Source organism: Xiphophorus maculatus, chromosome 3 (assembly GCF_002775205.1).
Source record: "Xiphophorus maculatus strain JP 163 A chromosome 3, X_maculatus-5.0-male, whole genome shotgun sequence".
Taxonomy (NCBI): domain Eukaryota; kingdom Metazoa; phylum Chordata; class Actinopteri; order Cyprinodontiformes; family Poeciliidae; genus Xiphophorus; species Xiphophorus maculatus.
In genome coordinates, this window is record NC_036445.1 from 9,784,164 (window position 1) to 9,796,704 (window position 12,541).

The 12,541-nt window shown below is 37.1% G+C and overlaps 1 protein-coding gene across 1 annotated transcript in view; it reads left to right on the forward strand.

The window, feature by feature from the left end:
- Positions 1 to 5,905: 5,905 nt before the first annotated feature.
- LOC102231237 (semaphorin-7A-like) overlaps positions 5,906 to 12,541 on the forward strand; it is a 61,998-nt gene continuing 55,362 nt past the window's right edge. The window contains exon 1 of the mRNA XM_005800406.2: positions 5,906 to 6,194. Coding sequence (XP_005800463.1) covers positions 6,116 to 6,194 — 79 coding nt within the window. The 5' untranslated portion in view covers positions 5,906 to 6,115. The remainder of the gene's footprint in view (positions 6,195 to 12,541) is intronic.

Here is a 12,541-nt window from a genome sequence, read left to right on the forward strand (position 1 = left end):
GATGTTAAATCAGTCGAAATGTTTTCCTGTTTCAGGACAATAAAAGAGAAGCTCAAATAGGTGACAGTTTAGAAGTGCAGTAAACTTTGGTTTTCTTTGGCTATGCTTGAGAAACCAGAGAAAAATGTCTGCTACATAAATAGCCTTTTACTTTTATTCAAATTCATTATTCAAACTATAAAATGTGATATTTTGTTATGTAACTTTACATAGTCTTCATCAGGCTTGTCAGCTCGGGAGCCCACTGAATGTGCAGCTTTGAGTTTAGTTATTTTTAGATTTTCCTCCTAGTCTGACGCAACCTAGCTGTAAAACTGAGAGAAATATATATTTTAAACAGTCCGTGTAAAGAAATCACCAGAGATTTGGCTTTAATCATACTGAGTGCTTTCAACATTATTCAAATTTCATAGACAGTTTTGACTTAAAATGCAAGACGTAAGTAAGCAACAGTCTTATTCTGTTGCTCACTTTGCATGATGTGCTGAGAGCTTAATAAGATGATCACAATCATGCAGACTACTTTGAGTACATTTTTTGTCTTTCTTCATCTGCCATGTTTATGTAATAACACTGCAAATACCTGAAGTATTGCAATTATAATCTTATCTTTTTGCCTATTACCAGTCTGATCCTGCAGAATGTGATGTATATTGACTTAATACTGCAGCCTGCACTGAAAGCACAATTAGGTAGCCTCATTAGATTAACAAGCAGAAGTAAATCACCTCAATTTGCTTCATGGTTTAAGTAAAACACGGTAAACCCCCAAGCCTGAATCACTTTAGATTAAAGAGGATCTATTGAAGTTAATTACAACGAACATAAGACCTTCCACAATTTCATTTAGTTTTACCTAAGACAAACTGATGTATGATTTCAATCTTTTTTTCATTGAACTGCATCATTTTCCATTGCAATTTTGTATTGTCTAAAGATTAAGATATCACCAGATGTTTTTCTATTTTTTTTTTTGAAATGTTATTTGTTACGTGTGATTTTGCAAAAACATTATTAGAAATTTAACTCCTGACAAATCAACTTTAGCAAAGTGGCTGATGAGTAAAATACCAATTCACTGCAATAAACAATTATTCAGTCAATTTCATATTTGAAAAGCCCCATTTACAATTATCACACTATAACAGATCGCTGCATTAGCCTTTTTTCACTCGGGTGCTGCATTGTGAGTTTGATGAATAAAATATGCAAAACTCTTTGTTTTTTCAATTGGAATATTTATGTGACCCTCATGTAGACAGCTCTCATTAAATGAAAAACGAATACATATTTTAGTAGTGATTAATGTTTAAAGCCAATGACTACCTTGTTCTAAATGTGACTTCCTACCAAAAAATTAAATATTACGAATACAAATCAGTGCACTAAGGTCCAGAATGTAACAGAGCATATCCACATCAATAATTCAAGCAACATCAGAAGATTAAGATTTCCATTCGCTCCCTGTTGAAATGAAATACTTTTTTAAAACTCTGCTTCTGCTGCCACCTAGTGGTCAGAACCTAGATTTAATCATGGCCTTGAAGAGCAGGGAAAGAATCCTCTCATTTAAGCAAAGATGGATGGATGAGCAGATGAATGAACAGGTTGACTAGATTGTTGGGTAGACTTTGCAGAGAGTAAAAAAATCTCTCATGACAAAAATTAATCATCACTCTGAACATGGAGGGTTCTTCTAGCACACCTGCCTCATACACAAGCTCAGTACTCACACATATCTCTCAGAACCCCAGATTTAATATTGAGCTGGGTGTATTTATATTGAAGCCAGTCAGAGTTTTTTTTTTACCAGTCCGTTCTTAGGCTGGAGCAGATCTTATGGCTTCCTTTATGTTGGTTGGGCTGTTATGGGGAGTCTCTTGGAATCCTTAGAGTATGTTTTCTATGAATTAAAACACAACAACTCAACTTATCTTTCTACAGCTTGAAAAGTCATAAATTCCTTCCTAACTTTTACCGTTAGGATGACCCAATACCTTGTGCACACACACGCCTGCACACACACAAACACATACCCACACATTTCCTTCTGATACAAAACATTTCTTAACCCAAAGTAGCCAAATAACATGACTATTAATAAATAAATTCATTTCGCTACAATAGATGGAGCAACAGAAGAGAAATAAAGATAGGGGGGAGATTTAGCAAAAATGATATATGTGAGAGAGCTTAAGAGGAAGCTTTCTGTTGACCAAGAAAACAACAATCTCAATTCAAGTTAGCCAAATGTTGTTGATCCCCAAGACTTTTGAGAGAATAACCATTACTTTTTTGGCATGAAACAACACAGTACCATAGAAATTGTCAAACATGGATGGGGGAAGACTAATGGTCTGCAAATTTTTTGTTTCTTTATGATCAGAGCAATTTGTGTTGACTGATGGAACCACAAAATCTGCTCTTTACCTGCCTGGGTATCAATCTTTGACCACAAGCTTCGGTTATGCAGCAGGGCAATGACACAAACAAATACACCATACAGGGAACATTTTGAATAGCTTAGAAAAACAAAAGATTGTGCAGATTTTGAACTCGAAGTTCAAACTTAGGTCAAATTGAAAGTAAAGAGGAAATTCATACTCAACAAGCCTTCAACGTGACTGAGTCAGAATAATTCTGCAAAAAAAAAAAAAGTAAACCAAAATTTCTCCACATAGATGGAACAGATTTCTTGTAAATGCTGGAAGGTCAAATATGTCACAACCATTGATTAGATTTAGGAAGCCACATAAAGCCAGGTAGGTTTATGTCCTTTCACCAAGTGAAAACTGCTTTTTGTATTTACTCAGGTTATTTTTGATATTAAACATCATGATGATGAACATCCACTCTGTAGAGAGTTTGATCTGCCATCTGGCCACCGTTTTAGGACACCAAAGATCGATCGAGTTTCTTTCATTCCTGCAGTTATTGTGGAGCTTAATCTCTCTAGCTTAGACTAATACCCAAACCATTTTCTACATTTTTTTGAAATTCATATTTTATATTCTTATTATCTTGAGTGTCGTGCATCTAATGCTAGGGCATGAGTTATTTTTTCTAATAAGTGTGCTAAGAGAATGAATGCGATGTCATTTGTGGATGTTTTCTGGTTTTTTTTTCTTTTCTGATTCCTGCTGCAAACCAATTTTCCTCCGGGATAAGAATAAAACTGAAGCTGAACCATTTGAGAGTGACAAAAAGCAAAAAATAAAAGTGTAAAGGGGAAATACTTTTTCTCAGTCTCATAGATCAGTAAGAGAACTGAATGTGAGTGAAATTTACTCTTGATTAAAAAGCCAAAAAGTTGCTTCTTTAGAGTGTGCTCAAAAGTCTAAATTTCAGTGGCAACATGTGGAGACAATTAAAGCCTTTGAATGAGATATATAATGACAAATTCAGGCTGGAGTACCTGGGAAATGTCAACCTTTGTAAGACATGTAGTGCTCTCTGATTGGAAGGGAAAATGAAAATCCCTCTGCCCTGTTTCCAGTGGAAAAAAAGTAAACCCTCTGCCCTGTTTCCAGTGGAAACAGGGCAGAGGGATTCTCATAACAGAAAGTTCTCATAACAGTCAGATTATTCTCTGAATGGCACTTAGGAGATCAGTTTCACTAAATTGAAGGAATACATTTTATTAGTACCATCAACAGAGATTCATTGTTTATAGTTGTTTAGGTTCATACATTTCAGTCAGCATTGCTCACAAATGCAAGCACAGCAGAATGAAACTGCTGATCCACTTCAAATCAGGCACTTGGGCACTATTGGCACATATTAATTGGACATTACAGTGGAGGATGTTGATGAGGCAAAAATCAAACTTAGCCATAGGTGTGGGGGTCTTAGTATCTATTAAAGATCACTAAAAACATCACATGAATTTTGAAGTTTTATTTTTCAATATTTCAGAAACTGTTGATCTGCCGAGATTTTTCTGCACAATCAGATTAGCAAAAAATCATCAGAAAAAGAGGAAAATGTCCAGTGGGCATTTGAGAGAGCAAAAAGCACCTTGTTGATGTCAAAGGAAAATGAGTAGAGTGGTTTGGAATGACACACAACAGGAGCTCAAACAACCTCTTGTTACAACACATTAAACCTTGAAGCACATGGACTCCAGCAGAAAAAGAGCACATCGAATGCCTCTCCTGTAGGCTAAGAACAGAAGAGTGAGGCAACAATTTGCACAGCTCACCAAAATTAGGCACCAAAAGAAAAATGCTACCTGTTCTAGTAAGTTTTTATTTTACTTTCAAAGCAACCTTGGTTGTGTCAGAATATGCTCAACATTAAAGCACGGGTCTATCCGGCCTTGTAGCAAAGGTTCAGATTGTTGGTACAAAGGTACAGACTGTTGGTAGTTGCATAATGGTGTGGGGAATCATTTCTATGCACTGTTTGGACCCATTAGTACCAACAGAGGATCATTCCCTGCCTGAGTTGTGTTGCTCACAGGTGGGTGGAATCTCCAAAACTTATACTCGAGTAAGACTGACACTATTTCAACATATATTGACTGAATTAAAAATAAAAAAAGCAGGCATCCAAGGAATTACTCGATTAAGAGTAAAAAAATATTCTGTAAAAGATGAAAGTAACAACAGATACAGAATACAGACATATATGCAGAAATGTGTGATACTATCAATGATTCCTAATACTTCAAATTTCCCAAGGGATCTGAAATCAATGGTTAGTTTCTCTTTGTCACTCCTCAAACTGGAGAAGACAAGACAACATGCCAATCAATTAAGTATCAAAGATACTTAATTGATTGGCTTGATAAAAAAGCCTTTAAGGGTTTATATCTTGCTCTTGATCAAGGTTTTCATGGCTTTAGAAAGAGAGAAAGGTACAAAGTCTCACTTATACTTCATTGTATTTAACAGTGGGCATGAGGTTCTATCCCACATGATCATACTTTGCTTCACATGAGGTCAGCCTGGCTTTACCTTGTATGCTTATTTCTGAAAAGCTCAGTGTCATCTAGTGGACATCGGTGGAAAAGATCTGGTTTGACCACAGAACACCACTGTGTGCTGCAGTAATTTGCTACTTTATGGTGATTTTTTTATTTTTATCTCTCTTACCATCTTCCTTGATATGCAGAAGAAAAATGTAAATTAAATTAAATGCAATTTAATTTACTTCCCTAAGAGAGCAGGACATTTCAGACACAAATCTGGTGGAGTCCATCAGAAAATTACATTATCACTAGGTATTTGAACAAGGTAATAATTCAAAATATAATATGGATATGGTTCATCAGAGACAAAATCAACATTAACATTTTCAATTGAAATCCATCCATAACAACACAGTCAACCACACACATATTCTCTGTTCAGGGGAATTTAGAGAGACTACTTTACCTAACATGCACGTTTTGGGGCTGTGGGAGGAAGTCAGAGTACCAGGAGAAAGCCACAGATGCACAGGACCTTCTTGTATCCCCCCTATGCCTTCTGCCTCTCCATCCTCTGACCATAATTCTTTAGAAGCATTTTAGAACATAGTGCAATGACTCTCTGTGTGCTCCAACTCTGTGAAATGCCATACTGACAAAAGGGGGTAATTTAAAGTATGACAAAGATTGGTAACAATAATTTGTCAATATGATTTTGGAGAAAGGAAATAAATATTTTATTTTGGGATTTTCTTTCTTCCAAATAAATATGATCAAATCAAAGATGTGAGATCAAACGCCAGAATATAACACTAGAAAATGAGATCACTGTCAAAAACAAACTTATCAGTGAAAATCATCTTTGTAAGCAACAGGTATGACGTTACTCCACACATCAGTGACCAAATCAAACGATTTACAGTGACTTCCAATCCCCCCAGCTGTGATTTCCTCTCCTACGCTGACAAGAGACACCCCCCCCCCCCTTTTTTTCGCCTTTTGTTCCGAGGTGGAGCCTGACACCCCGACTTTACCGAACCTGACTGCTGGCGGAGGAGACGGAGGAGAGAGAACCGGGACCAGCGAACATTGGCGCGTCTCTGGAACGCAGCTCGGGGAAGGAACCTCACTAGACAGCTTCAGGGAAGGAATCAGCTTACAAATCCTACAAACCGACAGTGATCGACAGATCCGCACGAAAAGATGAATTATTTTATACTCCTGTCGGTTCTGGCCACGGTGGTTACCGGAAAGTCACCTCGCCTGAAATTTATTGTGCACGGTAAGACATTTATTTTGGACCGTTTCGGAGATTCAGCTTGATAATTCAGCTTAATATTAATATGGGCAAGCTTATTCTTTCATGTCGTGTTCATTAGGAGTTGACTGTGTCATGGATACATGAATGGCTGAATGGTTGGATGGAGAGATGAGTGAATGAATTAACGGAGCATACATTATTAGCTGATGCTCTCAAATGTTTTTTTTTTTTACTTCTTCCTCAATTCGACACGGTTTCTTTTTCAGGAGAAAAGTACAAACAGAAAATTAATAATCGGAGCACTTCATCAATTTTCTTCATCAGCCAACCGGGGTGTAAATTGCGCGTTCCAGAATTCAGGCCCCGCACTAATTGTCAAAGCATCTAATTGCATTTGCACCTTAAGAAAAACTATTTTACAAAATCAAATTCACATATTAACCTTGTGTTAGAAAATATTTATTATGAGATTAGTGTTTGTTTTTTTTATTTCAATTTGTTTGCATTTGTAGTTGTGGAGAACCATAAAATTGGGGGCTATTCATGCAACTTGTGGATTTTCTGTCGTTCCTTTTGACAAACTCTGAGTTCCATTTCTTTAAATCCACATCTTTTCGCAATGCCCAGGACAACGACGCTTTAATTTGTCCTCCCACACTGTCACATCCTGCAGACGCACAGCGAGAGATTAGGACCAGAGGCACTAAAAAAGCAACTCTAATATGCCAAAGGTGGCTTCATGGCGCCTCTTTGCTCCAGAAAGGCTGTCTTTTTAAGAGCGGCCGGGAATCGCTGGAAAGCGTCATTATTATGATATACGAGTCTATGGAGGTTGACACGTTCATTGTAGCTGCCGTGTCCTTGCGGAGCTGCAATGCGGGACGCGGCAGCTGCTCCACACTGCAGCAGATGAATCAGGCTCGTATAGGAAAAGGCTGCTGTACAGTAAAAACAGGAGGAAAAAACATGCATAGTTGCATATATACTGGTTCATAAAGGGAACTTGAACGGACAAGAGAGCAATAAGTGGAAAATTTCGAGCCCAGTCCCCGTTATTCATTCCACTCACGCACTTTTACGCCGCACACAGACCTCTAATATATTCAGCAATCAATAGCGATGTGGCTGTGTGTCAAGTTATCTGGATCTAGATCGCTCTCCTCCCTCTGGATGGGGCAGCACACAAAAACGCACCACCAGATGACGTCTCTGAACGTGCGTGTCATATCAATCAAACTCGTTGTAATGCATTTGCAGGCAGGGACACACTGAAGTACAGGTAGAGAATGTCAGCGTAAATCCACAAAAGCCTCAGTCTGCCCCAAGGAACTCTCTGATGTTCTCATTTGGCACCCTTGAGGCAAATGAGGACATTAAGGAGGTTCTTATATCTTTCAGACAGGGTGTTGAGGCTGGTTTGGGATCTTGAGAGTTAGAAGACACACTGCACTGCATTCACTCAGGTCTATTACTGTAAGTGCAACACTAGGAGTGCTAGGTTTTCGATTTCTCCCCAGACTTGCTGAAACAGTGCCAAAAGACCCCGAGTCCAAACTGACGACTCTGATGGCTCAAATTAGCATCCATTCATTCTATTCTTCTATTCTTCTATTGTACATGTGGTCGTTGACCGTCAGGCCAGAAGGTAGGAATGTGAATAGTCCATGTTGGGGGTGGGTATCTATGATACCTACAACTAGTCAGTTTAGTTTTGAAGCATACATTAAGTGTTTTTGGAGAGATATGACCTTTTGCAGCTGATCCATGATGTTGTGCTACATTATCCAGGTCATTTTGCCAAATGTACATAGAGTTTGCAAAACATACAATCTGTTTTAAAAAATATGCAAAGGGTTTTCTAAAAGAAATTAGTAATGTTTCTCTTTGAAATAAAGCTAAGAGGGTATAAAATGACAGTTTAGAAATAAACTAACCAGATTAATTGTGTTGATCCACCTCAAAAAAATCATGCAAAAAGTGTAAGCAAAAGAAATCTGGGAGACTTTGCACATGCAAATTTGCATGCAGCCTTTTGTGCTGTGGAGGATAAATAGGTGACTGCTTCACATATTTAGTTCACAAGAACTAATGGCATTTATTTCAGTCATAATCTTGCAGGGGGTGACCAAGGTTCCATCACTATGTGACAGCTGGTCAGCAAACCTGGCAAACATGATTGACATGGCAGCACTGAATGCACATGTGCTTTATCAGGCATGCATTGGGGTGCAGGAGAGACGGGTGGACTTCCTGGTTGAGCTTGCAAAAGAGTTCGGTAACTCTCATGTGAGTGAGAAGAAGGCACACAAGGAGAAACTGCTTCGGCAACAACCTTCCACACCCAGCTCAGGCAAAAGGGCGAAGTGTCAGGTCAACCATCGATGCAGGATGCGTGTCCTGAGGCCGAATCATCATCAGTGACCCCTCAGACCCCCACCATGGACTGTTCTCCCTGCTGCCCTCTGGAAAGAGGTTCCGCAGCATCCGGTGCAGGTCCACCTGGTTCCGAAACAGCTTTTTCCCCACTTGCCATCAGACTGCTGAACTCTTAACTGGACTGCACTCAAAAACTGGTCTCCACTTTATACCTTGCACATGTACATAGCTAAATAACTTCTATTTTACTGTCAGTCCTGCACTTTATATTTTATATTTAGATTTATATTCATATTTTATACTGTATTTTATTTTACTCACAACATTGGAACCTCAAACATTGTCCTGAGCCGTATGCAACGAAATTTCGTTCTGTATACACCCTGTGCATTGAAAATGACAACAAAGTCAGTCGAAGTCGAAGTCGAAGTCTAAGGAACAATTGTGCAACTGCGAGATGCGTTGAGGCCATTAACAGGGTACTTATAAGGTAATGGCCCTATCTACAGAACAAAAGCACATGCTAGATAAAATCCTTCAGGCCAGTTGGACTATCTCTAGACTGCATAGGTATATGTCACAATGGACTAACTCCAGCACTTCTAGTACCTCAGGAGGAGCAAGATATCTCAGAAAGCTCTTAAGTACAACAAACAATTATGAAAGTGCAGGAGCAATAAATTCAACTCTAATGACAGGTGTGCTTTACAATAGAGTAACTTCATTAATAGATAAATGAACTTGTCTGCATGTGATGCAAAAAGGTCACGAACAAACATCATAAACAAAAGTGATACTTATAGCAACATAAATGCTAGATTTATGGACTGCATAAAGTGTCTTTCTTAATCAGGATTGATAATTGGTTATCCTAATCATAAAATATGAATATGACTAGTCTCACACAAAAATAGAAGAGTTTGACATGTCTAAACAGTTGAAATATCAATATATTTTATACTAAGAAATATGAGATACTTTTTTGCAGCCAAATCATTGGAAATTGAACCATTTTCATCTCTTCAACTTATTGTGTCACCAGCATACCTCTGACAAAGGGCAAAAGGGCAGAGAGCCCAGAATTTACCTTTCAGTCTTGCTTGTTTATCATTGGTCTCAATTTGTTCATCACATTAGTGTTTTCTTTATGTAGCCAGGTTGGGATCATTACTTTTACTCTTTCAGTTGTTTATGCTATAGAGGAGCATCAACTGTTGTCACTATATTTGACTGAGCAAAGTTGTTGTGTGCTGTTTAGAAATATTAATAGAAATACTACTGAAATATTAATTGGTGTAAAGGTTAGCTGAAATAGCCTCTAGCATCTTACTTTGAGAGCTACAATGAATTCGGTGAAGCATTGCCAGACACATTGCTGATAAAACTGTGATTGATTGAAAGTACTATTGCCACTGTCATTGCTATAAAACAGAATATTATCAGAATATTTAAGTTCCATATAACTCACCCTTAGGTTGCCTCAGTACTTATTCTAAGTTGTAATTAGAAGCAGATTGCTAAGAGTAACTTAATTGAAGCAGCTGAGCATCCTTAAATAACTTACTTCTAATTGGCAATAACTAAATTTGACTGGATTATACCAAAACTCAGTTTTAATTAGAAAATGGTTATGTGGTAAGGAATGTTACATGGTTGCTACGTATTGCGTTGTTTGCTTAGTTGGAAACTAAACAAATAGCATTCATCGCTTAGTTAAAGTATCTAAAGTGGCTGGCTACCTGAAGAGATAGTTCAGCTAATAGATCAGCTAGCAGCTTGTCAAACTCCCAGTGTTACTGTACAAACAGAAGAACAGCAAAACATTCTGTGTAAACACATTTGAAGCCAAATTAATTGGCTGTTTATACTTGGCCAAACTATGATTAATAATTATAGGTAAAAAATAGAACAAAACTAATATTTCGATGTATTATTTTGTAATCACAGGAAGAATATTTTTCTCTTCTGCCAAAACCAAACAGAAAATGACGCATTTAGGTGAAACATTTTGGTATAACCCTTGATACTGTGGCATTAATTTACCCTGAGAATCCCAACCGTGCCCATCAAGAAGCTACTTTGATCTTTTATGATCAACATCTCACAAGAAGTGACTTTCAAGCAGCTGATTTCTTCATCCTTTCAACAACTTGTTTATCTTACTTTGTATGTATCCCGTTTAGTGATGGGCATAATAAGTTTAGCTACTCTGAGTTTTTTCTTGGCTGCTGAAAATGGAGTGAGTGGCAGATCTGGAGGAGTAAAACTAAAAGCAATGCAAGCAAAACAACTCACTGGTGTATTTCAGGGGGTCTAAAGGGAACTGTAGAATTGTAGGATAAATATCTGAGGCAGCTGCTGCTGCTATGTTTCATTTTAAGCATACACATAAAATCCAGCTATTGTCAATATGAATAGATTTGTGCAGCTTGAATCACAGTAAAACTAAACCACAGCTTTTGTGCTTAATATTTATTTGGACCCATTTCTGGACTTTTTTTTTTTTACTTTGGTTTTGTTGAACCTGCTCTAGGATTAGGATCTGGATTAGGCAGACAGTAGATGAAAAATGAAAAACAGTCTCACTTTGCTGTGCACAGCTACAACAGGAAAAACCCAAAACAGACAAAATGGAAATTAATGACACTAAAATGTACTCATAAATTAAATGTGTAAAATAAAAGAATCAGAGAATCAACCTTTTATGTGCATTTTTTTTTTTTGCATTGACCTTTTCGCAAAACCATACTTATTAACTTTAAATTAGTTTTACAGATTTACCCATCAAGAGAAAACTTGGAGGTTGATCTAAAAAACACTATTGCAATTTTAAAATGTGGAACCAACATTGAAGCTTTTGTTTCTCAAACAGAAACAACATCTTCACTCTTTTTCATGTTTCTTTGAGCAATTCGAATTTAGTTTCTTCAAGAGTGGCTCATTAATTTCAAAATGTCTTAACTTCAAGGAACACATTGTCCTTTGAGGGTAAAAAAAGCCATAATTCGTTGCCTTTATGGACAGCTTTTTCAAGCTAAGCAAAAAATGAGTCTCAGTTTGGGAAAAGCTTTTTGAGAATTCAAGGTTTTTACACAGTAAGAATAAAATAAGGAAGAAGACGAGGACAAAATATTTAAAACCACTGGAAACACAGAAATAAATATTCATGAGTCCAGATTGATGTCAGGTATTATCTTGACTTACTTCAATAAATTGTTTTAAAATATATTTGACATATTTTTATAGTATAAAGTATGGACAACTTGCACTAGCTGTTCATTTCATTGTTTGTTTTTTGCTAACTGCAGGACATTTCTGTTTTGCACCCCAGAGAACATATAATCCCCAACAAGCAGGTTTCCACAGGGCTTAGTGAATCTTTTTGCATGTTTTAAGAGTACATTTCTCCAAGTTTTTAGCGTCAGTATTTTAGCATTAATGTCCAGGCCCTAAGCTGCTCTGCCCTAGGCAGTTCATGACCTCTTAGAACTGCATATTACTAAATAAATACTCCTGATTTCTACATTACATTTCACATCCTGCATTTCAAGCTGCTCTACAAAAACTCAACGGCAAGAAGCAGGAAAATTGAAAAAGGCTGATTATGAAGCAGTGACAACGAAAAGCACACAAATAGTTAAATACAAGTGTAGATTACTCATTAGCAGTCATTACCTGATTTTTATAAAGCACTTTTATTGAGTTAGCTGCTTGATTAAGTTAAAGCATTGTGTTACAAAATAGTCCCATTCACTGTTATAAAACTATTGCAAATTGCTAAAAAGATTAAATAAATTTAAGTTTTATCCTACCCATGGAGAATTATTTACATTCACTATCTGGATGCTGCTAAACAATTTTACTAATGTTCTGTATTACATTATAAAAACTTACTAACAGGCTTACAATTAGTTGGATCAACGGTATGAAATATACTAATTGTATATCTTTATAGAATTCAACCAATTTCCACTACAGTTCTTCAGTTTCTT